The sequence below is a fragment of the Colossoma macropomum genome, unplaced genomic scaffold (genome assembly GCF_904425465.1).
Source record: "Colossoma macropomum unplaced genomic scaffold, Colossoma_macropomum, whole genome shotgun sequence".
In the NCBI taxonomy this organism is placed as follows: domain Eukaryota; kingdom Metazoa; phylum Chordata; class Actinopteri; order Characiformes; family Serrasalmidae; genus Colossoma; species Colossoma macropomum.
In genome coordinates this window covers 16,953,938-16,972,407 of record NW_023494795.1, presented here as the reverse complement: position 1 = coordinate 16,972,407, position 18,470 = coordinate 16,953,938, and the positions used below count along the sequence as shown (strand labels likewise).

Sequence of the window (18,470 nt, the reverse complement as noted above, 5' to 3'; positions counted from 1 at the left end):
TGTAGGGGATCCCAAATGGGATTAGCAATATGTGGATCATTGTCTGGTGACATGGAGTAAAATGAAAATTGACTGGGATAAATATGTCACCCCTAAATGGGCAACAACGGTTAACAAAAAGACCAAGTCAAGTACTAATGTACTAATCTGACTTCCCTGGGTCCCTTCGGCTCCTCTTCGGTATACTAGGCTGCTAATGACAGGATTCGTTTTACTGAAAACATTTTGACTTCAGGATCGATTAACTCAGCAGAATGAAACCAGCAATAATTCTGCTGCTAGTTCTCTTTCTGACTGATTCTAATTCTGATGTAGAGAATGTAACGGCCCGTAATTCACAGAGGCAGAATACTGCTGCACTTTTTTCCATTACTGGTAATGTGGTAACACCCACAACACCTGATATAATAATAAATGTAATAAAACAGATTGTTTCCAGCCTTCCATCCCCACAGCAACCACACAATTTGCTGATTCACTGTTGAAAATGACTAGTTACTCCCGGCTCTCAGGTCCAGATTATAAAATGATCCTATCTCAAAATAATGAGTGGAAGAGGCAAGGGGCATGTCATTATTGTGGAAAAGAGGGGCCTCGGATTAGAGAATGTAGAAAAAAGTGCTCTGATGAAAGTCAATCTCAAAAACCGTTCCAGATTCAGACGGAGGGCCCTAAAACACACACCGGACAACCTGTTGTCTGGAAACTGACGAATGCATAGGGCTGCCCACAGAACGCACCCCACATTGTTGAAGATGCACCTAGTTTGACAATGCTTTTTAAGACATTAACTCTTGTCTCAGGTGATTTGCCACATATGTAACTGTATGTAGATGGCAAAAGGTTTAATTTTCTTGTACACACTGGAGTGGCATTTTCTTTAATTAGTGGCAATGAATATAATGGGCCAGTGTCATGCCAAAATGAATTCTGTGGGAGTGAGTGGGGTGCCAATTTAATGTTCAAAAACACCTCAGCTGTCAGTAACTTGTCCAAATGATCAGGCAATCCTTAAATCATTATGAGCAGAATACAAGGACCAAGTGGGTCTATTAAGTTGTGTACTGTTTAAAGCCAACTGTCAACACAACAGCCAGTGCGCTGCAAGCAATACCCTTTGTCTGGAGAAAAGGAGGAAGGAATTGAGGGTGTGATACAGTCACTGTTAAAAGGCATAATCGTGAAACAACATCTCCATATAACACACCAATAAATCCTGTTACCAGGGCGGGTGGTAGAGGTCAGACATTTACACAAGATTTAATGATGTTGTCATCCCACTTGCGCCAATTGTGCTACAGTTAATAGAATTCCAGTAATACACACACATTTCACTGTTATAGACTTGTGTTCAGCCTTTTTCTGCATCCTAGTCCATGAGGACACTCACTTTTGCTTTCAGTTTCAAAGAACCACAATACACATGGCAGCGTCTCCTGGATGTGTGGATTTTCCCGCTGTTTTTGCCACCACCATGTATGATTCCCTGGATACCCTCAAGGCTGTACTGTGTTGCAGTATGCTGATGATCTGCTACTGAGGGTGAAGGATGAGGCCATGTGCAAGGCTGGCTCTGTGTGTCTGCTTTAGCATTTAGCTGCGTGTTTCAAAGCTGCTCTTGACTAGCTGCTGTACTGTCAAACCAGAGTTTACTATCTCAGTTTCACTTTGTCAAAGGAAAGCTGCAGACTGTGAAAGGACAGAATACAGCTCATTCAGAGTTTTAGACCTCCATCCACCAAGAAAGGCATGATGTCTTTTCTGGGACTGATCAATTACTGTCATGCATGGATTCCAGACTGCTCTTATTGTGACAAGATTTTGAGAATGCGCTGCAAGTCAGATACTCCTGATACGATTGAATGGACCACAGAAATGGCAGAGGCCCTCTTAGAACTGAAACGGTCCCTGTGCTCTTCTCCAGCCCTGGGCCTGCCTAACTATATGCAGTCCTTTCATCTGTACACACATGAACATTATGGGGTTGCTGCAGGTATGCTGGCTCAGCAGCATGGGGTCCACATGAGACCTGTTGCATATTTATCCAAAACATTAGATGTAATGGCACAAAGGCTGCCTGCTTGTTTGCGGGCTGTAGCTGCAGCTGCCCTGATGGTACTGGATGCAGAAAAAAAAAACTGCCCTTTCACACCGATTGACACGGTACACTTCACATCAGGTGCTTACTTTCCCTAACACCATGTCAACACAGCACATGGCAGCAAAAAGGCACAGTGGTTACAAGAACATTTTGACATGCACTAGCAATTTGTCTATTGAAACCTCTTCACCACAATCTCCAGCATTTCATTTGCATCAAATGTTATCTCTCCCTGATTCTGAATTTCTGCCTGAGGCTCACAACTGTTGTGCTGACATCATAGAAGAGTCTGCCTGTCGTGCTGATTTGTTGTCATCACCATTAGAGCATGTTGAAAAGGTTTTTGTAAATGGCTCATGCTCTAAGCCCTGTGATGGTGTTTTGTCTATGTGGTTATGATGTATGTCAACTTCCTAATGTGGTAATTAAAGCACACTTACTTCCTTATCAGTCAGCACACATGGCAGAACTTGTGACCCTCATTAGGGCATGTACTCTAATTAAAGATCAAGACATCAGCATCCTGACTGACAGCATGTATAGCTGGGGTGTGGCTCACAATTACAGCCGAATCTGGGCCCAAAATTGAGGGGCCATGAGTCCCCTAGTTCGGGAGAGGAAGCAGCTGTTGTAGCAGATGCTGTCGCAAAACATGCTGCGAAAAATGGCCCACCACGTTCATACCTTAGTCAACATAATTGTTATTTCTCAGTTTTCTCTCATCCATTGTCTACTGATCCTAGCCTTACTGGCATTGCCATGATACAAGAAAATAGCTCACAAGTAGATAAGGACTACTGGTCCTCACACAATTGTAGTGAGCGTTCGGTTGATTTTGACCTGTCCTGAGGGTTGCATAGCACCGCCAAAATCTTGTTTGCCTTTCCTCATACAACATTTTCATGGTATTCCACATGTTGCACGAAGAGGGGTGATTGAAAATATTAACAGAATATACTGTATTCCAGAAGTGACAAAAACAACAACGTTGATTTTAGATGCATGCCCAGAACTGAAGAATGCAGAATGTGCAGAATGTGCACAGAACTACTGTCTCCTTTTGAGGTTTTGATGGGACAAGCGTTCCCAACACCATGGGTGCAAGGTAAACCTGGTCCGACGAATAGTGGTGACATAGACATAATTGTGTCAGATTACACAGCTGCTGATTGACAAGTTAACAAGCTAATGTTGCTGTTTCTCTCCCTCTCCCCACAGACCAACCAACACACCCATTTAAACAAGGCAAAAAGGTACTAATTAAATGTTTGCTTTCCAGGAAAGTTGGCAAAGCACTCCATGGACCACCATGCACTGTCATTGCAATAACCAGAACAGCTGTTTTGACTAATACACAAGTGCAGTGGATACATGCTACTAAAATAAAAGGGGGCCCCCAGATAGATTGAGCTGTAAGTATTTGGTTGTGTGTCCTTTTTGTTGTTTTGTTCTTCTTCTCTCACATTCTCAGTTTCTCAGGAGCTGATGTGTGGCTTTTTCCGGTTACTAAGAGGGGTGAATTTCTCTAGGTCGACTAGGTGAAGACTGCAGTCCAGATGGATTGTCAGCTCTATCCATGTCGGACTTTGAGAAGACAGGATTGATCAAGATGAGCTATTGTTGACACGTTGTGGGATGACGTGCTAGTAATCTATCTTCTAGCAACCTACACTGCCTGTCACGCAGCACAAAGCTGCTAACAGGCCAGAAGACCATCCGTATACTTCTGTATGAGTAAACATTTTAAATAACTTTTTGCTTATGTTTGAGTTGTGCTTGTAGTCCAACACACTGTTGAAAGATCTTTTACCCTTGCCATGGCATCTATTCCTCTGTTGTCAAAACAAGTTTCTAGTCAATCTCATGAATACACTGGCAATGGGTCTGTTGATTGTTCTTTTGTTTAAATTTGAACTATTTCCATTTTTATATTATGTGCTCTCTGTAACGCTATTATATTTTATTTTGTGTACTGCATGCTGACGCGGTTTTCACTAGTCACAAGTATGCTCAAATCCACCTGGGAGTGTGAACATCCTACGCCAAAACGAAATTTGGGTAGGCTGGGACTTTTCCTGAACTAATTGGGCCTTGCTGCAGGTTTTTTACCCAGCCCTGGTGGTGGACACTCCTTTTTAAGAGTGTTGTTCCTAGGGAACAAAAGAGGGGAATGAAAGGAAATTCAGTGGATTTTCCTAAAGGGAGAATCTTTTTGTTCATTAAATTAAACATCATATGTCTGTGTGTCAGGAACGTCTTGATCTGCAAGTACATTTTTTGGCAGCCACGCCCTGTTCAGCCGTGGTTCCCTGTTTCTTTCACACCTCATCTGCATATTGTTCTTAGAAATCTTGTTTATCTCTGAACTGACCAACTGCCAGCCATGTCTGCTTCTAAGTGTATAAAATAGCCCTGCCGTTCCAAAATAAATGAGTGCGTCTCGAATCTTTGATGTACGTGTGTGTGTCTTTGCTTCTTGCGCACTCCCGATGGAGAACAACCAGATAGAGAGAGGTCAAGGTGGGATCAGACAGAGACAAAGGAAACCATTTCTAACAAAATAGATTAATACTTTTTCTGTTTCTATCTATTTGCAAACATCAAGAAATGCAGAAGGATACTGCTGCAACACTTAAAGTCAGTCTATTCAGCATCAAAAATATATGACGTCAAAAATATATATATATATATGACGTCAGTTCAATAGACCATATTACAAGGAAATCTTGAAGGCGGTACCTGGAGATTTAGGCTTATGGCGCTTCATAAGGCTCGTCATTCTCATTCGGTCCGGGAATTTAATCTTGTTCTTGCGTTTCTCGCCTCCAGCACCGTTGGAAGACTTCTCGGTTTTCTCGGTCGACATCGCTGCGCTGAGAGCTTCAGGCGACTCCAGCACATCTGTAAAAATTACAGTTTAGAAACCAACAGACTTGCCCCACAAATCACGGAGCGCGTTGTGTTTTTTCCACGGTACGCCTCCAGCTTTAGGCACACAGGAATACTTAAACCAGCAACGATGGATCTGTGCTGTCCAACAAACGGCGCATCACAACGCGCTGACCAGCTCCGACCTGCTCATCCAACCCGCGGACTAAACCTGGCACCTAATCATCTGCCTGCGTGGCGTGACAAAACAGAGCGTCTGATAAATCCCGTTAATGTGAATGTAAACGTGAGGAGACGCGCACATCCTTGTCAAAGTCTCTGACTCTGACTCGACAAGACTGCGTTTTACCACATCAAATAGGTTTGAGTTCTCTATTGCTTTGTGTCCCCGTTTTTCATGTGCGGGGTTAGAAACTTGATGAGAAAAGACTATCAGTGTATGCTGATTTGCTTTAATAGTGAACAATTCCAAGGAGATTAATATGTAATAGTCAATTGATTTGAAAAAATGGCAGTGTTTATATTATTGCAGTTTTCCATCATTTCATAGCTCTGCTATAATTATTCACATCAGACTAGACAGCTAGATGACTAAACAGAGTAACAGATGAGTTGAGGTCATGAATCTGCCAAAAACACAACTCTCCCTAATATTGCACATCTAAAACAAAGGACTCTTCTCACCTTTACTTTTCCTCCTTAGGGTTATTGTGGGAAGCTGGATGGTTTTCATTATCACATGAAGATTAGTCAGGTTCTCTCTGAGTTGTGGAGACTCTTTATCTCGTCTGTGTGAGGGACTGTGTTCTTCAGTGTTTTATAAGCTTCAGCTAGTCACTCCACCCTTCCATCCCATGGTCATGTGGTCTGGATGACAGCTGTGAAGTGTTCATGGCCATTTAAAACCTCTTTCAGTTTCCTTTTCCCTAGCTCAATGCCATTGGGGTTTTCCAGATTGTACCCCTTTTACCATGCATGTTTCCTCTGGCGGACTGTTTTTTTTAATCTTATATCTTAAACACTTCCACTTGTGTTCCATTGCATCTGGCACAGACTGAAAATGAAAGATGTACGCATGTGAACGTTACTAAAATGCCTATAAATGATAAAGATGGTTTCTGTTTTTTATTACACAGAACAATGTAATTTTACAATATAACACAGAACATGAAGCCTGGTTCTGAGTTTCTGTCAGTGTTGTTATTCTGCCCTTGATTTCTGCTTCTCACCTCTGTTTTAAAAATTGTGATCATCTGAACCATTTCTAAAGCACATCAGAAAATGTTGTTCTGTTCTTGTGTCACTTTTATCAAGGCTTAAAAAAGCAGCCATGTGGCATGCCATAGCAACAGCCTAGCAACCTTAGCAACCACCTGGGATTTCATAGCAGCAGCTGACATAAAGTTCGTTCGCAAACATTCCCCTTCAAGTATACCTTAATTTTTTAAAAACAGAGCTCTTATAGTAGGTCCAAAAGATTCATTTGAACAAATAGATTCAGATGTTTTCTCTTGGCAGCTATAAAGCTATATAAGAAGTTCAGTATAGTGTAAGGCAAGTATGCAAATGTCCAAAACCCAGATAGACCAAATTACAGTGTGCTTTATAGCCAAATGGTTTCCAGTATGTTTTACATATCTGTAATGTCGAGTAGAGATGTGTGCATTTCCTCATGTTTACATTACATTAGCAGGATTTATAAGGTGCTCTGCATTGTTACGGCACGCAGGCAGATGAATAGGTGGCAGTTTAGTCTGGTTAGATGAACAGGTTGGAGCTGGTCAGCGTGTTGGGGAGGTTTTCCTTTTGATTTTTTTCAAGGACATGTATGATCATGTCCTGCAGCATCTGCACACCGTTTGTTTGATTGTACAGATCCATCTTTTCTGGTTATAGCAATCTTATCTGCATAAAGCTGTGGACTAACTATGAAAAAACAGTGTGCTTGGTATGCATACCATTTTGCACACCGTGAATAAAACAAATTATATATGGAAACCGATGATCCAGGGGTGGATCTACAAGGTGGACCCTCTCTGTAGTGCTTGCTTAATGCCGAGCTTAATTCCAAACACATTTTGATATTTTTTTTTATGTAAAATTCAAAGATTTGTTGAATTTGGCAGTGGTAGAGTATCTCCCATGACCAGATTTTAATCTTTTTAATACAGAATATGTTCTTAAAGAATAGATTTCTTATGCCCAGGAATAACAGCTCTTTGGCTTTTGTGCCTCTGTGAGGCCTCTGACATGTTCTTTGAGAAAGATGCTGTGAGTTAAGGACTTGTTTGTACCCATATCAGCTATTTTGCAGACAGACTGGAGCCATTCAGCATCATGAAGATGAGATGTTAGTTTGGGGAAGACACTTGTGGGTGTTGTGGGAGTTTTAGCCTGCTGCTGCCCCTTAAGCTTTTACCTTGTTAAGCCTTTGCATGTGAGGTTGTGTGTGTTTGTGTGAATGTGTGTAGATAATTGTACATTCTTTAAATTCTTTAAATTATTTCTACTTTTTTGTGTTCCTGTAATCTTAAAAGACATTTTTCCTATTAAATTTAATAATCTCTTTTACTTTTGAAAGTCAATGCGTGGTCTCCTCATTGCATCACAGAAATTATGAATGGATGTTTTCATATATTTCTAAATTTTAATCTTAGTTATCCTGTGGTAAATTATCCAACATATTTATGAAGCATTATTTTTGTCATAAATGTATTAATTTTTAATTTGATTCATAATTTTAATGTGATTGTGTTTAATGAAGAAGTTTAATTTGAATAATCATGTTACCAAAATTCTTTTATACACATGCACTGAAAAAATACAGAGGCCTGTTGTATGTTTTAAGGCGCCTCCATATTCTATTTTGAAAAAAAAATAAATGAATAAATTGTTGTACAATAAACACATAAAATCTAAAAAATCTGTATAAAAATGAAACACTTATACACACTGTCTGGCGGTACAAGCATAAAATAAGAATTATGAATTATTAAAAAATGCAATAAGAAATGACTGTATACCTAAATGTATAACTACATATAATATATACACAGCATAGTCTCACAACTAAGCTTGAGTTGGATTTCTGGACTGGCAGGGGGAGTTAGAAGTGTAGGCAGGGTGACCGGGGCGGCCAGGTAAGCAGCGCTATGTCCTTTTTGCTGATTATTCAGCCCCTGTCTCTGTCTCGTGCCCTGTTTGGCTGTACCTAGCCATGGGAGCAAAATGACAAAATAAGCACTAATAGACTTCAATATGGACAAAGATTACCATATTTACTAATTTTTCACGTTTTCTGATCACCTGTGACATTAACGTTAGTCAGTGGTGTTGAATATGAATATGACTTAGCACCAGTGACTGTGACACCAATGACATGCTGGTAAAAATGGAAGATTTTGTTAGTTGGCTGCCCCACCAGCAGCAGCCAATATTTAAGATCAATGATATAAATGATATATGGCATTAATTTCACAATCAATTGATGAAATACAGTTAACAAGTATAGACACATTTTCTCATCCTTTGAGATGCTTCCTCTCTTGTGAGCCTTGGCTGAAGGACGAAGTTTAATAGAGCTGAAAATACTGTGAATACTGTGTTAAAATGTGACGTGAGTCCCTGTTGCTACCTAATCTGCATCCCCTGGCAAATTTGCACTGCACATGCATACAGAGCATTACTTTTACCAGTACTATCCAATCTGTACAGCATATGTATAAGCATTTTTTTGACTGTTTATATACTGGTGTTTAATGTAGCATTAAACACGCCAAGCTAACTGGTGTTGTAAAAAGAAGCTTGCATGTTGGGTACAGATCAGGAAGCATCCTAAAACTTAAAGCAATGCACATAATGACTGCACTAATGTGGGGCTGATATGATGAGGACACAATAAGTTTGAAAAATGTAACTACTCCCTCATTCCCAAAGAGGCCTTTCTCCACAAGCCTACCCAAAAAGTTATTTCAGGCCTACGCCACTGAGCTAGCATATAAAATTCTTTTGGTTCTGACATAACCTGTGCAACAAAGCCTGTATAATGTTACAACTGATATATTTGGTGCAGCTGAATCTACAAGCCTGGTTCTAAAAAGTTGTGATACTCTGCAAATTGTAAATATAAACAGAATGCAGTGATGCACAAATCATGTAAACCCTATATATATATTTTTTAAATTGGACAAAGACAACATATTAACTTATAAAACAGAGAAATTTGATTGCGTTTGATGAATATATACTTATTTTGAATTTAAAAGCTCTAAATTAGTTTATGGTGGATCTGCCATCGTCAGTGTGGGACAATATATATATATATATATTATATATATATATATATATATGTATATATATATTGTCCCACACTGACGATGGCAGATCAAAAATTGCTTTGTGTTCCCGTTTTTCATGTGCGGGGTTAGAAACTTGATGAGAAAAGACTATCAGTGTATGCTGATTTGCTTTAATAGTGAACAATTCCAAGGAGATTAATATGTAATAGTCAATTGATTTGAAAAAATGGCAGTGTTTATATTATTGCAGTTTTCCATCATTTCATAGCTCTGCTATAATTATTCACATCAGACTAGACAGCTAGATGACTAAACAGAGTAACAGATGAGTTGAGGTCATGAATCTGCCAAAAACACAACTCTCCCTAATATTGCACATCTAAAACAAAGGACTCTTCTCACCTTTACTTTTCCTCCTTAGGGTTATTGTGGGAAGCTGGATGGTTTTCATTATCACATGAAGATTAGTCAGGTTCTCTCTGAGTTGTGGAGACTCTTTATCTCGTCTGTGTGAGGGACTGTGTTCTTCAGTGTTTTATAAGCTTCAGCTAGTCACTCCACCCTTCCATCCCATGGTCATGTGGTCTGGATGACAGCTGTGAAGTGTTCATGGCCATTTAAAACCTCTTTCAGTTTCCTTTTCCCTAGCTCAATGCCATTGGGGTTTTCCAGATTGTACCCCTTTTACCATGCATGTTTCCTCTGGCGGACTGTTTTTTTTAATCTTATATCTTAAACACTTCCACTTGTGTTCCACTGCATCTGGCACAGACTGAAAATGAAAGATGTACGCATGTGAACGTTACTAAAATGCCTATAAATGATAAAGATGGTTTCTGTTTTTTATTACACAGAACAATATAATTTTACAATATAACACAGAACATGAAGCCTGGTTCTGAGTTTCTGTCAGTGTTGTTATTCTGCCCTTGATTTCTGCTTCTCACCTCTGTTTTAAAAATTGTGATCATCTGAACCATTTCTAAAGCACATCAGAAAATGTTGTTCTGTTCTCGTGTCACTTTTATCGAGGCTTAAAAAAGCAGCCATGTGGCATGCCATAGCAACAGCCTAGCAACCTTAGCAACCACCTGGGATTTCATAGCAGCAGCTGACATAAAGTTCGTTCGCAAACATTCCCCTTCAAGTATACCTTAATTTTTTAAAAACAGAGCTCTTATAGTAGGTCCAAAAGATTCATTTGAACAAATAGATTCAGATGTTTTCTCTTGGCAGCTATAAAGCTATATAAGAAGTTCAGTATAGTGTAAGGCAAGTATGCAAATGTCCAAAACCCAGATAGACCAAATTACAGTGTGCTTTATAGCCAAATGGTTTCCAGTATGTTTTACATATCTGTAATGTCGAGTAGAGATGTGTGCATTTCCTCATGTTTACATTACATTAGCAGGATTTATAAGGTGCTCTGCATTGTTACGGCATGCAGGCAGATGAATAGGTGGCAGTTTAGTCTGGTTAGATGAACAGGTTGGAGCTGGTCAGTATGTTGGGGAGGTTTTCCTTTTGATTTTTTTCAAGGACATGTATGATCATGTCCTGCAGCATCTGCACACCGTTTGTTTGATTGTACAGATCCATCTTTTCTGGTTTAAGCATTCTTATCTGCGTAAAGCTGTGGACTAACTATGAAAAAACAGTGTGCTTGGTATGCATACCATTTTGCACACCGTGAATAAAACAAATTATATATGGAAACCGATGATCCAGGGGTGGATCTACAAGGTGGATCCTCTCTGTAGTGCTTGCTTAATGCCGAGCTTAATTCCAAACACATATTTTTTTTATGTAAAATTCAAAGATTTGTTGAATTTGGCAGTGGTAGAGTATCCCCCATGACCAGATTTTAATCTTTTTAATACAGAATATGTTCTTAAAGAATAGATTTCTTATGCCCAGGAATAACAGCTCTTTGGCTTTTGTGCCTCTGTGAGGCCTCTGACATGTTCTTTGAGAAAGATGCTGTGAGTTAAGGACTTGTTTGTACCCATATCAGCTATTTTGCAGACAGACCGGAGCCATTCAGCATCATGAAGATGAGACGTTAGTTTGGGGAAGACACTTGTGGGTGTTGTGGGAGTTTTAGCCTGCTGCTGCCCCTTAAGCTTTTACCTTGTTAAGCCTTTGCGTGTGAGGTTGTGTGTGTTTGTGTGAATGTGTGTAGATAATTGTACATTCTTTAAATTCTTTAAATTATTTCTACTTTTTTGTGTTCCTGTAATCTTAAAAGACATTTTTCCTATTAAATTTAATAATCTCTTTTACTTTTGAAAGTCAATGCGTGGTCTCCTCATTGCATCACAGAAATTATGAATGGATGTTTTCATATATTTCTAAATTTTAATCTTAGTTATCCTGTGGTAAATTATCCAACATATTTATGAAGCATTATTTTTGTCATAAATGTATTAATTTTTAATTTGATTCATAATTTTAATGTGATTGTGTTTAATGAAGAAGTTTAATTTGAATAATCATGTTACCAAAATTCTTTTATACACATGCACTGAAAAAATACAGAGGTCTGTTGTATGTTTTAAGGCGCCTCCATATTCTATTTTGATAAATGAATAAATTGTTGTACAATAAACACATAAAATCTAAAAAATCTGTATAAAAATGAAACACTTATACACACTGTCTGGCGGTACAAGCATAAAATAAGAATTATGAATTATTAAAAAATGCAATAAGAAATGACTGTATACCTAAATGTATAACTACATATAATATATACACAGCATAGTCTCACAACTAAGCTTGAGTTGGATTTCTGGACTGGCAGGGGGAGTTAGAAGTGTAGGCAGGGTGACCGGGGCGGCCAGGTAAGCAGCGCTATGTCCTTTTTGCTGATTATTCAGCCCCTGTCTCTGTCTCGTGCCCTGTTTGGCTGTACCTAGCCATGGGAGCAAAATGACAAAATAAGCACTAATAGACTTCAATATGGACAAAGATTACCATATTTACTAATTTTTCAAGTTTTCTGATCACCTGTGACATTAACGTTAGTCAGTGGTGTTGAATATGAATATGACTTAGCACCAGTGACTGTGACACCAATGACATGCTGGTAAAAATGGAAGATTTTGTTAGTTGGCTGCCCCACCAGCAGCAGCCAATATTTAAGATCAATGATATAAATAATATATGGCATTAATTTCACAATCAATTGATGAAATACAGTTAACAAGTATAGACACATTTTCTCATCCTTTGAGATGCTTCCTCTCTTGTGAGCCTTGGCTGAAGGACGAAGTTTAATAGAGCTGAAAATACTGTGAATACTGTGTTAAAATGTGACGTGAGTCCCTGTTGCTACCTAATCTGCATCCCCTGGCAAATTTGCACTGCACATGCATACAGAGCATTACTTTTACCAGTACTATCCAATCTGTACAGCATATGTATAAGCATTTTTTTGACTGTTTATATACTGGTGTTTAATGTAGCATTAAACACGCCAAGCTAACTGGTGTTGTAAAAAGAAGCTTGCATGTTGGGTACAGATCAGGAAGCATCCTAAAACTTAAAGCAATGCACATAATGACTGCACTAATGTGGGGCTGATATGATGAGGACACAATAAGTTTGAAAAATGTAACTACTCCCTCATTCCCAAAGAGGCCTTTCTCCACAAGCCTACCCAAAAAGTTATTTCAGGCCTACGCCACTGAGCTAGCATATAAAATTCTTTTGGTTCTGACATAACCTGTGCAACAAAGCCTGTATAATGTTACAACTGATATATTTGGTGCAGCTGAATCTACAAGCCTGGTTCTAAAAAGTTGTGATACTCTGCAAATTGTAAATATAAACAGAATGCAGTGATGCACAAATCATGTAAACCCTATATATATATTTTTTAAATTGGACAAAGACAACATATTAACTTATAAAACAGAGAAATTTGATTGCGTTTGATGAATATATACTTATTTTGAATTTAAAAGCTCTAAATTAGTTTATGGTGGATCTGCCATCGTCAGTGTGGGACAATATATATATATATATATATATATATATATATATATATATATATATGTATATATATATTGTCCCACACTGACGATGGCAGATCAAAAATTGCTTTGTGTTCCCGTTTTTCATGTGCGGGGTTAGAAACTTGATGAGAAAAGACTATCAGTGTATGCTGATTTGCTTTAATAGTGAACAATTCCAAGGAGATTAATATGTAATAGTCAATTGATTTGAAAAAATGGCAGTGTTTATATTATTGCAGTTTTCCATCATTTCATAGCTCTGCTATAATTATTCACATCAGACTAGACAGCTAGATGACTAAACAGAGTAACAGATGAGTTGAGGTCATGAATCTGCCAAAAACACAACTCTCCCTAATATTGCACATCTAAAACAAAGGACTCTTCTCACCTTTACTTTTCCTCCTTAGGGTTATTGTGGGAAGCTGGATGGTTTTCATTATCACATGAAGATTAGTCAGGTTCTCTCTGAGTTGTGGAGACTCTTTATCTCGTCTGTGTGAGGGACTGTGTTCTTCAGTGTTTTATAAGCTTCAGCTAGTCACTCCACCCTTCCATCCCATGGTCATGTGGTCTGGATGACAGCTGTGAAGTGTTCATGGCCATTTAAAACCTCTTTCAGTTTCCTTTTCCCTAGCTCAATGCCATTGGGGTTTTCCAGATTGTACCCCTTTTACCATGCATGTTTCCTCTGGCGGACTGTTTTTTTTAATCTTATATCTTAAACACTTCCACTTGTGTTCCACTGCATCTGGCACAGACTGAAAAGGAAACATGTACGCATGTGAACGTTACTAAAATGCCTATAAATGATAAAGATGGTTTCTGTTTTTTATTACACAGAACAATATAATTTTACAATATAACACAGAACATGAAGCCTGGTTCTGAGTTTCTGTCAGTGTTGTTATTCTGCCCTTGATTTCTGCTTCTCACCTCTGTTTTAAAAATTGTGATCATCTGAACCATTTCTAAAGCACATCAGAAAATGTTGTTCTGTTCTCGTGTCACTTTTATCGAGGCTTAAAAAAGCAGCCATGTGGCATGCCATAGCAACAGCCTAGCAACCTTAGCAACCACCTGGGATTTCATAGCAGCAGCTGACATAAAGTTCGTTCGCAAACATTCCCCTTCAAGTATACCTTAATTTTTTAAAAACAGAGCTCTTATAGTAGGTCCAAAAGATTCATTTGAACAAATAGATTCAGATGTTTTCTCTTGGCAGCTATAAAGCTATATAAGAAGTTCAGTATAGTGTAAGGCAAGTATGCAAATGTCCAAAACCCAGATAGACCAAATTACAGTGTGTTTTATAGCCAAATGGTTTCCAGTATGTTTTACATATCTGTAATGTCGAGTAGAGATGTGTGCATTTCCTCATGTTTACATTACATTAGCAGGATTTATAAGGTGCTCTGCATTGTTACGGCACGCAGGCAGATGAATAGGTGGCAGTTTAGTCTGGTTAGATGAACAGGTTGGAGCTGGTCAGTATGTTGGGGAGGTTTTCCTTTTGATTTTTTTCAAGGACATGTATGATCATGTCCTGCAGCATCTGCACGCCGTTTGTTTGATTGTACAGATCCATCTTTTCTGGTTTAAGCATTCTTATCTGCGTAAAGCTGTGGACTAACTATGAAAAAACAGTGTGCTTGGTATGCATACCATTTTGCACACCGTGAATAAAACAAATTATATATGGAAACCGATGATCCAGGGGTGGATCTACAAGGTGGACCCTCTCTGTAGTGCTTGCTTAATGCCGAGCTTAATTCCAAACACATATTTTTTTTATGTAAAATTCAAAGATTTGTTGAATTTGGCAGTGGTAGAGTATCCCCCATGACCAGATTTTAATCTTTTTAATACAGAATATGTTCTTAAAGAATAGATTTCTTATGCCCAGGAATAACAGCTCTTTGGCTTTTGTGCCTCTGTGAGGCCTCTGACATGTTCTTTGAGAAAGATGCTGTGAGTTAAGGACTTGTTTGTACCCATATCAGCTATTTTGCAGACAGACCGGAGCCATTCAGCATCATGAAGATGAGACGTTAGTTTGGGGAAGACACTTGTGGGTGTTGTGGGAGTTTTAGCCTGCTGCTGCCCCTTAAGCTTTTACCTTGTTAAGCCTTTGCGTGTGAGGTTGTGTGTGTTTGTGTGAATGTGTGTAGATAATTGTACATTCTTTAAATTCTTTAAATTATTTCTACTTTTTTGTGTTCCTGTAATCTTAAAAGACATTTTTCCTATTAAATTTAATAATCTCTTTTACTTTTGAAAGTCAATGCGTGGTCTCCTCATTGCATCACAGAAATTATGAATGGATGTTTTCATATATTTCTAAATTTTAATCTTAGTTATCCTGTGGTAAATTATCCAACATATTTATGAAGCATTATTTTTGTCATAAATGTATTAATTTTTAATTTGATTCATAATTTTAATGTGATTGTGTTTAATGAAGAAGTTTAATTTGAATAATCATGTTACCAAAATTCTTTTATACACATGCACTGAAAAAATACAGAGGTCTGTTGTATGTTTTAAGGCGCCTCCATATTCTATTTTGATAAATGAATAAATTGTTGTACAATAAACACATAAAATCTAAAAAATCTGTATAAAAATGAAACACTTATACACACTGTCTGGCGGTACAAGCATAAAATAAGAATTATGAATTATTAAAAAATGCAATAAGAAATGACTGTATACCTAAATGTATAACTACATATAATATATACACAGCATAGTCTCACAACTAAGCTTGAGTTGGATTTCTGGACTGGCAGGGGGAGTTAGAAGTGTAGGCAGGGTGACCGGGGCGGCCAGGTAAGCAGCGCTATGTCCTTTTTGCTGATTATTCAGCCCCTGTCTCTGTCTCGTGCCCTGTTTGGCTGTACCTAGCCATGGGAGCAAAATGACAAAATAAGCACTAATAGACTTCAATATGGACAAAGATTACCATATTTACTAATTTTTCACGTTTTCTGATCACCTGTGACATTAACGTTAGTCAGTGGTGTTGAATATGAATATGACTTAGCACCAGTGACTGTGACACCAATGACATGCTGGTAAAAATGGAAGATTTTGTTAGTTGGCTGCCCCACCAGCAGCAGCCAATATTTAAGATCAATGATATAAATAATATATGGCATTAATTTCACAATCAATTGATGAAATACAGTTAACAAGTATAGACACATTTTCTCATCCTTTGAGATGCTTCCTCTCTTGTGAGCCTTGGCTGAAGGACGAAGTTTAATAGAGCTGAAAATACTGTGAATACTGTGTTAAAATGTGACGTGAGTCCCTGTTGCTACCTAATCTGCATCCCCTGGCAAATTTGCACTGCACATGCATACAGAGCATTACTTTTACCAGTACTATCCAATCTGTACAGCATATGTATAAGCATTTTTTTGACTGTTTATATACTGGTGTTTAATGTAGCATTAAACACGCCAAGCTAACTGGTGTTGTAAAAAGAAGCTTGCATGTTGGGTACAGATCAGGAAGCATCCTAAAACTTAAAGCAATGCACATAATGACTGCACTAATGTGGGGCTGATATGATGAGGACACAATGAGTTTGAAAAATGTAACTACTCCCTCATTCCCAAAGAGGCCTTTCTCCACAAGCCTACCCAAAAAGTTATTTCAGGCCTACGCCACTGAGCTAGCATATAAAATTCTTTTGGTTCTGACATAACCTGTGCAACAAAGCCTGTATAATGTTACAACTGATATATTTGGTGCAGCTGAATCTACAAGCCTGGTTCTAAAAAGTTGTGATACTCTGCAAATTGTAAATATAAACAGAATGCAGTGATGCACAAATCATGTAAACCCTATATATATATTTTTTAAATTGGACAAAGACAACATATTAACTTATAAAACAGAGAAATTTGATTGCGTTTGATGAATATATACTTATTTTGAATTTAAAAGCTCTAAATTAGTTTATGGTGGATCTGCCATCGTCAGTGTGGGACAATATATATATATATATATATATATATATATATATGTATATATATATTGTCCCACACTGACGATGGCAGATCAAAAATTGCTTTGTGTTCCCGTTTTTCATGTGCGGGGTTAGAAACTTGATGAGAAAAGACTATCAGTGTATGCTGATTTGCTTTAATAGTGAACAATTCCAAGGAGATTAATATGTAATAGTCAATTGATTTGAAAAAATGGCAGTGTTTATATTATTGCAGTTTTCCATCATTTCATAGCTCTGCTATAATTATTCACATCAGACTAGACAGCTAGATGACTAAACAGAGTAACAGATGAGTTGAGGTCATGAATCTGCCAAAAACACAACTCTCCCTAATATTGCACATCTAAAACAAAGGACTCTTCTCACCTTTACTTTTCCTCCTTAGGGTTATTGTGGGAAGCTGGATGGTTTTCATTATCACATGAAGATTAGTCAGGTTCTCTCTGAGTTGTGGAGACTCTTTATCTCGTCTGTGTGAGGGACTGTGTTCTTCAGTGTTTTATAAGCTTCAGCTAGTCACTCCACCCTTCCATCCCATGGTCATGTGGTCTGGATGAAAGCAGTGAAGTGTTCATGGCCTTTCAAAACCTCTTTCAGTTTCCTTTTCCCTAGCTCAATGCCATTGGGGTTTTCCAGATTGTATCCCATTTACCATGCATGTTTCCTCTGGCGGACTGTTTTTTTTAATCTTATATCTTAAACACTTCCACTTGTGTTCCACTGCATCTGGCACAGACTGAAAAGGAAACATGTACGCATGTGAACGTTACTAAAATGCCTATAAATGATAAAGATGGTTTCTGTTTTTTATTACACAGAACAATATAATTTTACAATATAACACAGAACATGAAGCCTGGTTCTGAGTTTCTGTCAGTGTTGTTATTCTGCCCTTGATTTCTGCTTCTCACCTCTGTTTTAAAAATTGTGATCATCTGAACCATTTCTAAAGCACATCAGAAAATGTTGTTCTGTTCTTGTGTCACTTTTATCGAGGCTTAAAAAAGCAGCCATGTGGCATGCCATAGCAACAGCCTAGTAACCTTAGCAACCACCTGGGATTTCATAGCAGCAGCTGACATAAAGTTCGTTCGCAAACATTCCCCTTCAAGTATACCTTAATTTTTTAAAAACAGAGCTCT

The 18,470-nt window shown here is 38.2% G+C and overlaps 1 protein-coding gene across 1 annotated transcript in view; it reads right to left on the bottom strand.

Moving 5' to 3' along the window:
- Positions 1 to 17,945, bottom strand: part of LOC118815497 (tumor necrosis factor alpha-induced protein 2-like) — a 28,449-nt gene extending 10,504 nt beyond the window's left edge. The window contains exons 1-5 of the mRNA XM_036581649.1: positions 17,695 to 17,945; positions 13,699 to 14,068; positions 9,691 to 10,060; positions 5,675 to 6,044; positions 4,841 to 5,002 (exon numbers count right to left, since the gene is read on the bottom strand). Of these exons, the coding sequence (XP_036437542.1) occupies positions 4,841 to 5,002; positions 5,675 to 5,723 (211 nt within the window). The 5' untranslated portion in view covers positions 5,724 to 6,044; positions 9,691 to 10,060; positions 13,699 to 14,068; positions 17,695 to 17,945. The remainder of the gene's footprint in view (positions 1 to 4,840; positions 5,003 to 5,674; positions 6,045 to 9,690; positions 10,061 to 13,698; positions 14,069 to 17,694) is intronic.
- Between the last annotated feature and the right edge of the window lie 525 nt (positions 17,946 to 18,470).